Source organism: Lepidochelys kempii, chromosome 15, assembly GCF_965140285.1.
Source record: "Lepidochelys kempii isolate rLepKem1 chromosome 15, rLepKem1.hap1, whole genome shotgun sequence".
Classification (NCBI taxonomy): Eukaryota; Metazoa; Chordata; order Testudines; family Cheloniidae; genus Lepidochelys; species Lepidochelys kempii.
Window position 1 is genome coordinate 22,510,822 of NC_136394.1, and position 12,792 is coordinate 22,523,613.

Genomic DNA, 12,792 nt, shown 5'->3' on the forward strand with positions numbered 1-12,792 from the left:
GCATGTGCTTAAGTACCTTGCAGCTTCAGGGTTTATAGTCCCAGTCTTCAGTGAGCTCCACGTGGGCTCACCCCGCATTCATGCAGAGCTCATTGTACAATCAAGGGCTATAAAGCCTATTCTGCCACCCTTACTTACGTTGATTAGTACCATATTGCATGAATATTCCCACTGAAATCATGTTTTACTTGCACGTCAGTGGGATGACTCTCAGAGTAAAGCACTACTCAACACGAGTAAGGGTCACTGAAACAGCCTCCAAATAAATTGTCAATAAAAGTTAAATCAACTATTACATTAATTTTAAAATACCAATAAAGATTTACCGTGGTTTGGAAATGCTCTTGAGTTCCAATGCATGAGATGGAAGGTCCCACGCTTGCCTCCAGAGCCCATTGAAGTCAATGGAAAGATTCTCATTGACTTCAACGGACTTTGAATCAGGCCCTAAGACAGACCCTCCTTTTCAGTGAATGAAGATGTTGAAAAAATGAAAAGTGTCATTAAAAAGTCTGTTCATTGTTACATGTATATTCTGATTCAGGAATTAGTTCTTGCGGTGTCTTGGATAGCTTTATAACTAGTCACTGGATTTTTTTCTTTAATTGTAAAACAACAGGTTAACGCGCAATACTAAATGATTTTGCTTCCATGGTCTAGGCTGCTTTGTTTATGCAGCTGTAAAAAGAAGCATATTAACAACATCAAAAAGAACAAAACCACTTTCAACTTGAGTCTCTGACACTACAATCAAGTGCACTGTAAACATGCCAGATGCAAGCACCACTTGAGCCACAGAAAAAGTTTTTGTGAGGCATAGGGGGGAATCAGGTTTGAGTCTGTAATATACTGATCCTAATGCAAATACTGGTTAGTTGTGGTTTTGCTGAAATTAAATGGTTGGGCAGCTTTCAACTTGGATTGCAAATGCTGATGGAATGGGGTTCCCAAGATAGACATTATTTGTAGTGTAGAAGGGAGGTTAATAGAAAATGGACATGAAGCTTTAAAAGTATTGTTTTGGAGCAATGATTATTATCATCTGTACAGCGCCTAGCACAATGGGGCCCAATCCGTTTTAGGCCCGTAGGCACTACTGCAATGGCAAATAATAATCATACCGGTTTGGAGGTCAAATACCAAATACCCAACTGTCATGTTAGCTATGAATGACAATTCTGTGGATATTGTCCTGTGTTTTAGTCCTGACAAACCACTGAAAATATACATTGGGACAAGCGGGGGCAGGTAACATTGATTTGCACTCACATACTAGGGTGATGAGCTTAATCACAAAAAACTAAGATATATCGATCACATTTTTGCAAGAGAAAAGACATAACATCCCAATGCAAACTCACTACCCATCTACCATTAAAGAGCAATAAACTGCCAGAGGTTGTGCCTTAAAAAAAGCAAACTTATTATTTTCCACAAGATTCCCCTCCCCCTACACACATATGTCTGATCACATATAAATTAAATATGCTAGGTATTATTCTTACTGCATTTCTGATTATAAGATTATTACATCTTTTACCTGCCCTACAATATGATTTCCTCCTCACGTGCAAACATCTGCTATTCTCAGGAACAGTTGTGGTTTAGCAGACAAAGCTCAGGGTTAGATAATTAGGACCACAAGTTCCATTAACTTTTAATTGGACTTGAGTTTCTAACTAACATTGGTGCTTTTGAAAATCCCACGGGAGGGGACCAGGGCTCTTCCACCAGTTCCTTGTATGATTTGGGCAAGTCATTAATATGGTCAAATACCACGGTGGTGACTGCAGTCTAAAAACAGAATGTTTACACATTCAGTTTTACAAAGGGTTTACTCTGTTCTTATTGAAGTATATTCCAAACTCTCAGGAACTCCAGTGGTAACAGGTTCAGGACTTTAGTAAACACTAACCACAATATTTATTTATTTTTATAATGATGAAAAATAATCTTCTGCACAAACCCTACATTCATTGTTACCTGGCTTCTTCTAACACTGCCCCCATCACCCGGTGTTTTTCTTCATGTTTGATGTCTTCATTTATATCCGTCCCACCAAAGATGATTCCAAAAGGAATCCTACTACCTGCAAAATGAAAATAACTGAGACAGGACAGGCAGAAGAGCTACATGTAATCTAATAAGATAAAGTCTTGAAGAAAGTACTAGTGAATAGCATTAGTGAACATGAGATGTTATTCCTACAACAGTGTATATCTCCAAGCTATGTTTCTACACTCAGCACAGTTCTTCGATGACACCTGGTTAAGCTTGAATTTTAATGGAATCGTGCAATACATATACTCTATTACATGCATGCTAGTCTATTATCTACCTGTAATGTTTTCTTAACCCCCTGCCTATATTCAGCCAAAAGGCTGTTGCAATAAATAGTTGGTTGGAACAGCCTGAGCTTCCATACTCTGCTGCCTTCCAAGCATTTTATAAGCATTGGTTGAACCAGTTAGTTGCTACATTTGAGAAAAGGTCTTTAGCTGAGATAAGGCAGAATAGGTGAAGTGTGCTGTAGTTTCTCCCTAGAGAACTGAGGCTGCAATGGATCAACCATTCTGCTTAACTCTGTCCCATGATACAGAGCCTGCTCGGGTTTACAGATTACCCAGAAGCAGCTTCTGCACGCAACAATGTTTGGTCACTATAGGAAATGTACTTCAGGAGTCCCAAAATGTGCTGGTCCAATAATAGTTGTAAGGCCTTGTCAACACTCAAGTTTTTAGTCAGAGATAGAGCTACAGCAATGTACTGCACAGGTGCAAAAACCTAGGGTAGACATACTGCACTGGTGTAAACTGGGACTTGCATCAGTATACGGGTCCAGAGAGTCAAAGTTAATAGCAGGACAACTACATCTGCGTTTCCATATTGAAGCTAAAGCCTTAATGTGAACATGGCCTAAGATTATTTAGAGGGGAAAAACTGTGATAAAAATGAGATTCCATTCTAATAGCATTTGTTTATTTGGAACCAGATGACTTTTAGTAAATAGCAAGATACCAAAAAACTAATCAACATAGCAGACAGAGGATATTATCTCGATTCTTTAAGAATTACAAGAGCATTTAAAACAATTAAGTGGTCACTTTTAAACTTCATTAAGCTACAAATAACAATCTGATTGCTGCTAATTACAACACACATGCTTTTAAATTCCAGATAAATGAGATTACACTTTGGCAGAACAAACGAGTCTCTAGCAACATTGGAAAAGAGGGATGCAGTTATCAGATCTGTCACCTAGGCTACTTATTTTGTGGGTTTCACATGGAATTGTGAAGTTCTGTAGGTCAGGGTAGAGGAACCTTTACCAGCTGTCTATTGCGTAGTGTTTGTAGCTATCAATTATTAGCCCTTTGGGGTAGAGGTCTGTCATTTTGTCTCTAAAGCACCATTGTGCTTCATAATTGATAACCCATAATATTGCACATTTAAAGATGCTTTAAAGATGACCACAAAGGGACGATGATGTGGTTCAACTCCCTTCCCGCCCCCGCAAAAGGACTTTTATTGTCTCTTCCTTTTTTTTTTTTTTTAACCTTTGCATGGTAGAGGCGTCAATGATTCAGCAGATGGCAGTCTTTCCTCTGAACATCAGACCGATGTACAAACATGGCTTGGGAACAAGGTGCTTCTAAAGACACCATCTTTTGGAGGAGAGATAACAAAAGCCCTGACTACTCATCGTCGTTAATATTTTATTATAGAGCCCCATCCTGCAGCCCTTTCTCATGTAAGTTATGGTTACAGGATCAGGATCAAAATATTCACATATGGCACTATGCTTCTAAATGTTTTTCAATTATTAGAAGTTTTTTATTATTATGAAATATACATGGAATAGATTTTACTGTTAACATGCCAATTACTAAATTTCTGAAATCAATTACTGCATCTCCTCCACATTCTGTTTTTTCCCACCAAGTATCAGTCAAGTATCAAGGTTGCAGGCCACGTGGGATTTTAGGTGGGGTTTTCAAAAGTACTTCGCATGAACTGAATTTGGCTTCCGTCAAAGTCAGTATTGGAGCAGAGTTAGGCCAAACACTGAGCACTTTTGAAAATCCAACCTTATGTTCACTCCTCTACCTAAAATAGCATGTTAGATCAGTCTTAAAACCATTCATCAGCCTTTCCTGTAACCATTTTGTGTCTTGTCATAGAATAAAAATCACAATACACAGATTAACAGATTATTAATTATTATTATTTCTTATTTGTATTCAAGAGTTCCCAGTCTGAATAGGGTTCCATTGTGATAGACACTGTACAAATGCATACTAACAGTAATAAATTAAGCTTTGAAACTCCTAGTACCAGAAAGGTGGAGACTTTGGGGGCCTAAAAACTAATGTTATTTCCTGGTCGGTTGAAAGTAATCAATTATCTACATTTGACCAAATGTACAGACTTGGATGATCTGAAAATGAGCTCAAGAATGGGACTATATTTGCAATTTCAGCTGCTGACACTATCTGTAATTCTGGAAGCCAGTGTTGCTAGCATGTCATTAATGGCAGACTAAAATTTTGTTCTACTTGACCAGTTATAATAGAAGATTTTATTATTTGTCAGCTAACATGCTGTCTCCTGCAGTTTAGCTGGCATGACTGACAACTCAAAGTTACTTCATGTCTAGAAAACATGATTCATTTTTCAACAGAAAATCAAATTAGCCTCTCTCCTTTCTTCTGTTTGACCTCAGCTATACTTAGCCAAGCTATTATCATCCTCTGAAAGAGCACATTTGTTGAAAGTATCTTACTGTTACTGTAATGCTCTTATCTTACTGTAGTAAAAGTATTTAATTATAAAACATATAGTGTCCTTTAAAAGTACAGTTATTTAGTTCTCTCTGCTCTGGATCAAGTCTCCCACAGAGAAACATTTTTAATGTTTATTAACATTTGTTGAAATGGATAGACAAAGTAACTACATTATGTATGGGTTTATGCACATTTTCCATTTGTAGCTATTTGTATTCATTCCTGCTTTCTTTCAGACTCTTTCTTTTAAGGGTTATTTTTACTGCTAAATTGAAAGAGGATTACCTTGCAGAAGTCTGCCTCCTTTATAAAGATGAATGGCCAGAGCCGCTTCAAACTTCTCTGCAGAGATTAGATTTGCTATTTCAGATGGGTTCTCATAGCCAAAAGCATCCTTAAGACTGCATATGTGACCCACAGCTTCTAGATGATCCCTTCATCACAAAAACAATAGAACAAATGGAAGATGATTAATATTAATATGCTGCAGACTTGCCATTATGTTAAATAGCTTAATAAAAACATATTTTGCTTAATAACTTTTATCCCCTAGAGTCACTTTCCTTATGCAACCTGGGTTGGAAAATACTCTCTCATGAAAGCCCCTTTCTGATTGCTCCACGTCCTTCTGACTTTTATTCAATAGGGTGTGTGCTGCCAGCAATAGGATCTGCATCCCCTCACATGGCCCAATCTTCCAAGGTACTGAGAGCCCTCAGTTCCCTTTGTAATCAATGAAAGTTGAAAACATTCAGCATGTTGCAGGATATGGCTCTATGAACCTGATCCAGTGCCCTTCAAATAACTGGAAAGACTCCCTTTGTTGTACGTGTTGGATCAGTGGGCTGAATCAAGGGGGCCTGGTGAAAGAAACTATAAAAGCATCTAGTTAATTAATCCTGTTGAAATAACTAACAAACCAGCCCCACTATCATCACCAAAAAAAGAGTGCAATGTAAAACTTTGTTCAGTGCAAAAGGATTTTAGGCTCAAGCAGAGGACTGAAAATTGTATTCTCCAGCCTCCTGCTAACATGCTGTTTAACCTTGGACTTCATTTCTCTTTGCTTCAGTTTACTCATCTGTAAAATGGGGTTAGTTTAAGAAATTATTTAACACATTTTCATGAACACACCAAGTATTAACGCAACTGAGATTTTAAAATATCAAGACAATATTATTTTTTATTGTTGGCTTTCAAGGTGAGACAAAGACCATTAAAGTCAATCGAAAAACTTCCGATTACAAAGGGTTTTGGATCAGCAATCTACTTACTACCAGTGAGGTTTTACATCCCCCTACTGAAACTGAGATCAATCGACGATTGTGCCATTGTCATTAGGCAGTGCAGGAACATGCCTATATTTTGATAGAAACTTGCATATTGTGTCAGCAAAATATATATAAAATAACTTCAAATATAAAGTGTTTACATTTCCAGCATCATAAAAAGAACACTATATTTTTTTGCGGTCATTAGATATTGCTCCAATTGGCTCATTTCTCATCCACATATTAATTATTCTGGCGTTAAAATCCGTGAATTCAATAGCTTCTTGAATATTATTCTTTTTCCTTTCTCTGTCGCTTCACAGCCTCCCAAAGAATGTAATTATCTGTCCTGGGGAAGTTAGTCATCAGTGCAGAAATTGCAGCTAAAAATGCTATAAAATGTCTTGAGGCCCTGGAAAGATTATTAGCACTTCTTGGCACAACATATGGTACTATATTTCTCCATTATACTGAATAGGAATTAATTTTACTTTGGATTTCACCATTTGAAATAAAACTAATAAATTAGAGTAAGCATTAATAAATAATAAAATACAGACAGATTGCAAGGCCTTTATTCACATTGTTGAGCAATTATTCACATGAGCAGTCCCATGTACTTCAGTTGGGCTATTTATGTAAGTATCTGTTTACCAATGTATGGGGTTCACAGTTTGGCCCTAATTAAATAATAATGAACCGCAAACCCCACAGCTGTAAAAATGCATTCTCTGAGGCAAGCAATCAGGATGCTCATACATTTCACAAGTTCTCATGTGCTCATTAACTTGTCTAAAAGAAATTTTTTCCCCTTCAGTATTCCAATTAGCATACATCACTATCATGTACAAGCAATATGTTTATATGTTACAGATAATTTGAAAATAACTCCCTAACACCACACTCCAAGGACTTCAGAACCGAAGAAACTCAGCTAGAAATTCTGAGCTGATGCGATCTTGTCTAACTACAAGAGGTGATCATTTTTCATTTTGTCTTCAGTTACCACAGCTCAGAAGTCAGGGTGCAAACAAATACTCCGAAGTAATTGGTTCACTCATGAAACTGTTCCTGGGTGTTGCTCAATCAATGTTACTCTTTGTATTTTGATCCCCTCTACATTACAAACTACCATGCTGAGGGACCCAGATGCAACATATTAAAGCCCTGACATGATTAAACACTTTTCTATCTTCCTAGTATATGTGGGACTTTATCGTGTTATCACTAGTATTTAGTGCAATTAAAAAAGCTTGGTCTAATCTACCCTATAGGGCTGCTATCTGCCTAGGTTCATCCCTTTTTTAAGGTAGCTGTCCCTTGAAATCTGTACGGGTGCTCAGTACACACTACCAGCTGTCCAATTTTATGGGCTCAGGATCATCCTGGATGTCCTGGGGTTTTTTGTACCTCAGAGGTGGCAATCCCACCTCCCAGACAAGATTGAACCATGTTTTAATCACATCAAGACACTGTGACTGGTTCCCTAACACTTTAGTTTTTGTAGTGTAGAAGGAGGATTTATTTGACTTGCCTTTCCCATGAGTGCAGAAGCAACACTGTTCAAACCTGATGAGAAAGGTGTCAAAAGGAGAGCTCTCTGCAGTTCTTGGCCCTGAACCAAGCTGCTGGCTACCCAGATGACAAATTTCCCTACTCCAGCTCTAGCTGTTCCATATGGGGACAGTGAGATCAATGGCAAAACCTGCCAACAGAGCTGACCCTGCCAGGAGCAAATCAAAGTGGAACAATGGTGGTCTCAATGGTAAATGGAAGGAGAGACTTCCTTGGTTCTAAAAGATGGATATTTATGAAGGACTCTCTTAAGGAAGCAGAGCCTTGAGTGGCCACTATTGAGGTCCTGGATACGTCTAGAGGCGTGATAAAAAGCTGGACTCACTCTACGACTGGTTATTCAGGGGCATGTAAAAGATAATATACAATTTAGGAAGTTAAAATGAATACTTTGAAAATTCTTTACAATTTTACAAGCCCTAATCCTGAAAACATTTTTACACATGCCATTGTGTTCAATGTGACCACTCACTCTTATGCTTCAGGTTAAGCACATGCATAAATATCTGTGGGATCAGGCTTTATCTAAAGTATTGGAATTTACAGAGTGCAATTTTCTTCCTCCATGAAAGGCTTATTTTCGCTCAGGGAATGAAGAGTACAACTTCCTGTACACTCAAACACATATCGCCTCTTCAAGGAGGATGGGGAGAGGATGCTCTGGAGACTATTTTACAAGGTTTTTATTTTGTTCTGTTTTGAAAGCTCAGCTGTCTATGAAGTCACAGATGGCTCTGGATCAGGCCAAGGCATATATACACTCCTAATATATTTTGTTTTCTCTTCTGATAAAAATTGTGTATTTAAATTGTTTTGCCAATTCATAAACAAACCATTTTGGAATAAAAATAAATGTGTTCTCTGCTCTCAGTAAAGCGAACACACCCATGACAATGTTGAGCCTTGCAAGAAATACTGAATTTTGAGGTAGTGTTTTCTCTATTGTGTCCTTGTAGATTGTGGGTAAATTTCCAAAGGAACATCTTCATTACTGACATTCTTCACTTTGGGCCAGATTTTGCCATCCTTACTTATGCTGAGTAGCACATTACTCCACAAACAGCCCAGCTGAATTCAGTGCTACAACTTGTGGAGTAAAGTGCTTCTAAACTGGAGTTTGGGTTTCAAAATCTGGCAGTTGGCTGTTTTATTGGAGAGAAGTCAAATCAGAGGAATTGTGAATTGTCCACTACTCAGCCTGAAACAGACCATTTGTAATGGTCTAGTTTGATAATAACTTGGAGAGACAGCTTCAGTAGCATCACTTACAGACTCCAGAATTAAATAACCCAGTATTTATAGAAACATTGTGAACTCTGGATTCACTTTATTGGATTTTGTTCTCTGTCTGTGGGCTTCAGTTACTTTCATTTTTTATCATCTAGTATTTTTGGTAATAAAATTTGGATGCTGGTTATTGAACACAGTGCTGGGAGTCCAGGACTCCTGCATTCCAGCTTTGGCTCAGTCACTGATTTACTGTTTGGCTCTAAGTAAGTCCCTTCACTCTTGTATGGACCCAAGTCTTCTCCTTTAATTCTAAGATGAACTTCAGCTACTCAGCACATCTCAAAATCAAGCTGTATGTCTCAGCTTCTTAATCTCTGGGTATAGGGAGAATATGCTGTGGCATACTGTAGATCTATACTGTTTGTGTAGAAATACTGCTGGTAATATAAAATTAAAAAGTGCAGTTCCTTTCTGACTTTGTGTGTCCTATTCACAGTTTAATGAAGGACTTACATCGGAAAGCAATTTTTGTCTAACGTGGCTACAAAAACCCAGGTGATGTTTTATGATCCCTTTCATACATTCTTTCCTACTCTTATTGATTATTCCTGGGGGAATTTTGCACCACTGCACATGCACAGAATTTATGCCCCCTGCAGATTTTTTTGCTTCCCTGTAGAAAAATGACTTTTTGATGGGGAAGCAAAGGGAAGCCAAAAGAGCAGTCACTCGACCCTCCCCAGCAGTATGTTTCCAGTGCCCAGGGCAGCCGGCAGAGAGGTAAATCACTGTGAGGGAGGGGGCGGAACTGGGGAAGATGTGGCCTGTGGCTCCTACCCTGCGCCGGGCTCAGCTTTTAGTCCCAGCTGAGCTGGGGAGGATGGGATTTCCTCTTCCTTTGTATGGCATCTGGGGCCGGGTCAGACCAACCCCCCGATTTCTCCCCCAGCTCCAGGAAGCTCTGCAAACTCCTCCCCCCTACCTGCTTCCTGCACCCATTGCTCCTAAGATGCAGGGGGAGGGATCCCTGTACAGGGAGCTGCTCCCCCATCTGCCCGACCCCCTCATACCTAGACCCTCTGCCAAACTCCACTCCCCCTGCACCATCCCAACAAGTCACCTGTACCCAGATCCCCACCCCACTGAGACCCAACCAGCTGCACCTGGATCCCCACCCCACTAGCATCTGGACCATCCACACCCAGACCCCCGTGCCGAGCTCTGTACCCCCACACCCAGACCCCCACCCCCGCCAAGCCCCTGCAGAGTCCCATTACTGTTGTACCCAGAACCCTGCAACAATCCCCTGTGCATCTAGATCCGCCCCCCGCACACCTGGATCCCCCCACACTAAGACCCTTCACACTTGGATCCTGCTTTGCTGAGCCTGCCTGCCCACACCTGGTGCACCTGGCACAGAGGAGCAGGGCCCTGGGGTGTTTCTGGGGCAGGCCAGTCTTGCACCGTGTCAGGGTTGGTTGCTGAGTCAATGTCCCAGGGCGGGGGAGAAGCTGCACAGTGATCTCCCACCTCTGTGCAGCCAGTGGCCTGTGCTCCCCAATGCCATGCTGGAGCCTCCAAATTTATGTAACACATAACATTTGCCGAATTTTTATTTTTTTGGCACAGAATGCCTTCAGGAATATATTGATTGCTGCTTCTGGTTTGTCCCAGCTACCAATCTGAAAAATGCAACATCAACATCGCCACATGATTCCAAAGTTCATGGTTCTTTATGCACTGCAAGTACGTTGTGTGGTTCCAAACTGACTGGGATTCCAGTGTTTCCTGTGAGTTAAAATAGTCCGTGGTTCTTACATGCCATAGCTTGCAACACCCGTGTTGTGTTTTGCACCATACCCACTCCTCTTCTTCGCTCCCCCCCCCCCAAAAAAAGTCCCACTTTCTTTTATATTCTCATTTTGAATGGGGTTGTACTGTACAAGAAGTTATGGGGATAGAGTGACTGCTATCCAGGAACTTCTTTTTCTGTGTTTGTACAGTGCCAAACACAACTGGGTCCTGGTCTATGATTAGAGCTCCTAGGTGTTACAGTAATACAACTCAATAATAATGCCTCTTTTGAATTCATTTCATACAACTACAGTGATTCTCTTCCACAAACCCTCTGTCAGCAGTCAGACTTCCAAAGATGTATTAGCTGTTACTGAGTGTAGAGGGCCTAATCTTAAACCTCCTGAAGTCAATCAAATAATTTTACTTCAGCTGGTGTTTGGATCAGGCCTGCAGTGCATGAGCCTCAGAGGTAGTGACCAACCACAATTCCCAGTAAAGTCTATAGAAGCTGTAGGTATTTAAATTACAACTTTAAGATGCTTTCACTGTGAAACCAAATCTGTCCTCATATAACCTTTTTTGGTTTGAAAGTGCCTTTATCAGTGAACTTTGTTCCTCTCCCTTACGAAAAGAATGAGGCACCTTTATCTGCACACTATACACTCTTCTTGTGAGTGTAACAAACTTTAAGGATGGCCAGCAGTCTACAGTTACTCCTGTATACCCTCAACCATTCACTTACTTTATTCATACTTATTTAATCAACATCAATTTTTCTTTAATTTCTCCCTGCCTTGGACATCTCTTTCCAAACAGCATGGATGGAGGGAATTAGCATAGATGATTTGTGCTGGATTGAAATGAGTATACCCCAACAGCTATAGGACTAGCTTTGGATCACATCCATTGTGGAGTGGAAATATCAAAACTGCAATTGTGAGGGACAATTACTCTGCTTCTAGGGCCTGAAGTCAGAAGTTTTCCCTCTGGAAGTAGAACTGAACCCAATGAAGTTTCATTATGCTTGTAAACCGGTTCAGCTGTGTAAATCCTTTTGGAATGCAGCACTCAGCACCTGGGACCGTAAACGTTGGAATGCTAAGCCTCAGGAGTGGAAGATGAATGGGGAATACCTCTCTTCTGCAGCTGCTCCCTATCGGGAGCAAACACAGATATGAACAGAGTTTGCCAATGCAACTTCAGGGAGGTAAGAGAGCCCACTTCGCTGCTATCTAATATGAAGAAAATTTTTTGACATGTACACCCTCTTCTGTAGTAGTAATACCACCAGGTAGAAAGTGCAAGAAAAAAAGAGAGAACCCCCTCCCCCCCAATGCTCAATACTGAACTGATTAACATCTAATCTGCATTGTAGCATGCATGCACAGACACCCAATATTCTAATCTATCTCTAGGGCAGCTAACATTTCTACAGGCTTTATATGCATCAACTACGGTGCCCTTGAAATGGGATCATTTGATTACTCTGGGTGTATGTAAGATGCTAAATTTCAACAAGCAATTATTAACCTTTACATTACGTTTGTGGGTTTTATACTCCTGTGAATGTGATTGTTTCAGTTTCCTATTTGAAACTGTGTAAATCCCCAGGAAAACAATGTCTCCCTCTCAAAAATATCTACATATTCACATACACTTCATTTAAGTCTTCATAAATCAACCCATCGAAAGTTTCAAGTTTTGTTCCCCCTTGCACAACAGATAATAAAAGGTAAGTAGAAAATTCCAAGGGGGGTAGAATAACGGATTTATTTTCCTTCCTAATACCCCCCTTTTTGATCCCTCTTCAAGGGTTTAGAATGACAGCCTGAGTTTTTGCTGAGTAGAGACAGCCATGAGTACGCTGTCATGCAGATTAAAGATGAAATGTTAAGGAGGCCAAACATAATTGAAGCCTTTACCACCTTTATTATAGAGCTGTTTTTATTGACCTGGAAACACAAAGGAAAAAAGAGACCGATCTTCAACTGCTTGAGATCAGCTATGCCAATTTACACCAGCTAAGAATCTGTCCCAAAGATTTACAGACAAATTAAACTCTGGTATCTTTGTCACTATGGAATTTAAGAGTTTAAATTCAGAAGATGAAAATACTGTGTGAAGAGATAAAGCAT

The 12,792-nt window shown here is 39.9% G+C and overlaps 1 protein-coding gene across 5 annotated transcripts in view; it reads right to left on the reverse strand.

Moving 5' to 3' along the window:
* The window catches only part of GLT1D1 (glycosyltransferase 1 domain containing 1), a 90,952-nt gene that overhangs the window by 73,437 nt on the left and 4,723 nt on the right, over positions 1–12,792 (reverse strand). For 4 of the 5 annotated variants that reach the window (XM_073313218.1, XM_073313216.1, XM_073313217.1 and 1 more), the window contains exons 2-3: positions 5,070–5,218; positions 1,984–2,089 (exon numbers count right to left, since the gene is read on the reverse strand). In XM_073313218.1, coding sequence (XP_073169319.1) covers positions 1,984–2,089; positions 5,070–5,218 — 255 coding nt within the window. Of the gene's footprint in view, positions 1–1,983; positions 2,090–5,069; positions 5,219–12,792 lie in introns of those variants that run through there. The other variant, XM_073313219.1, reaches the window with a different exon arrangement.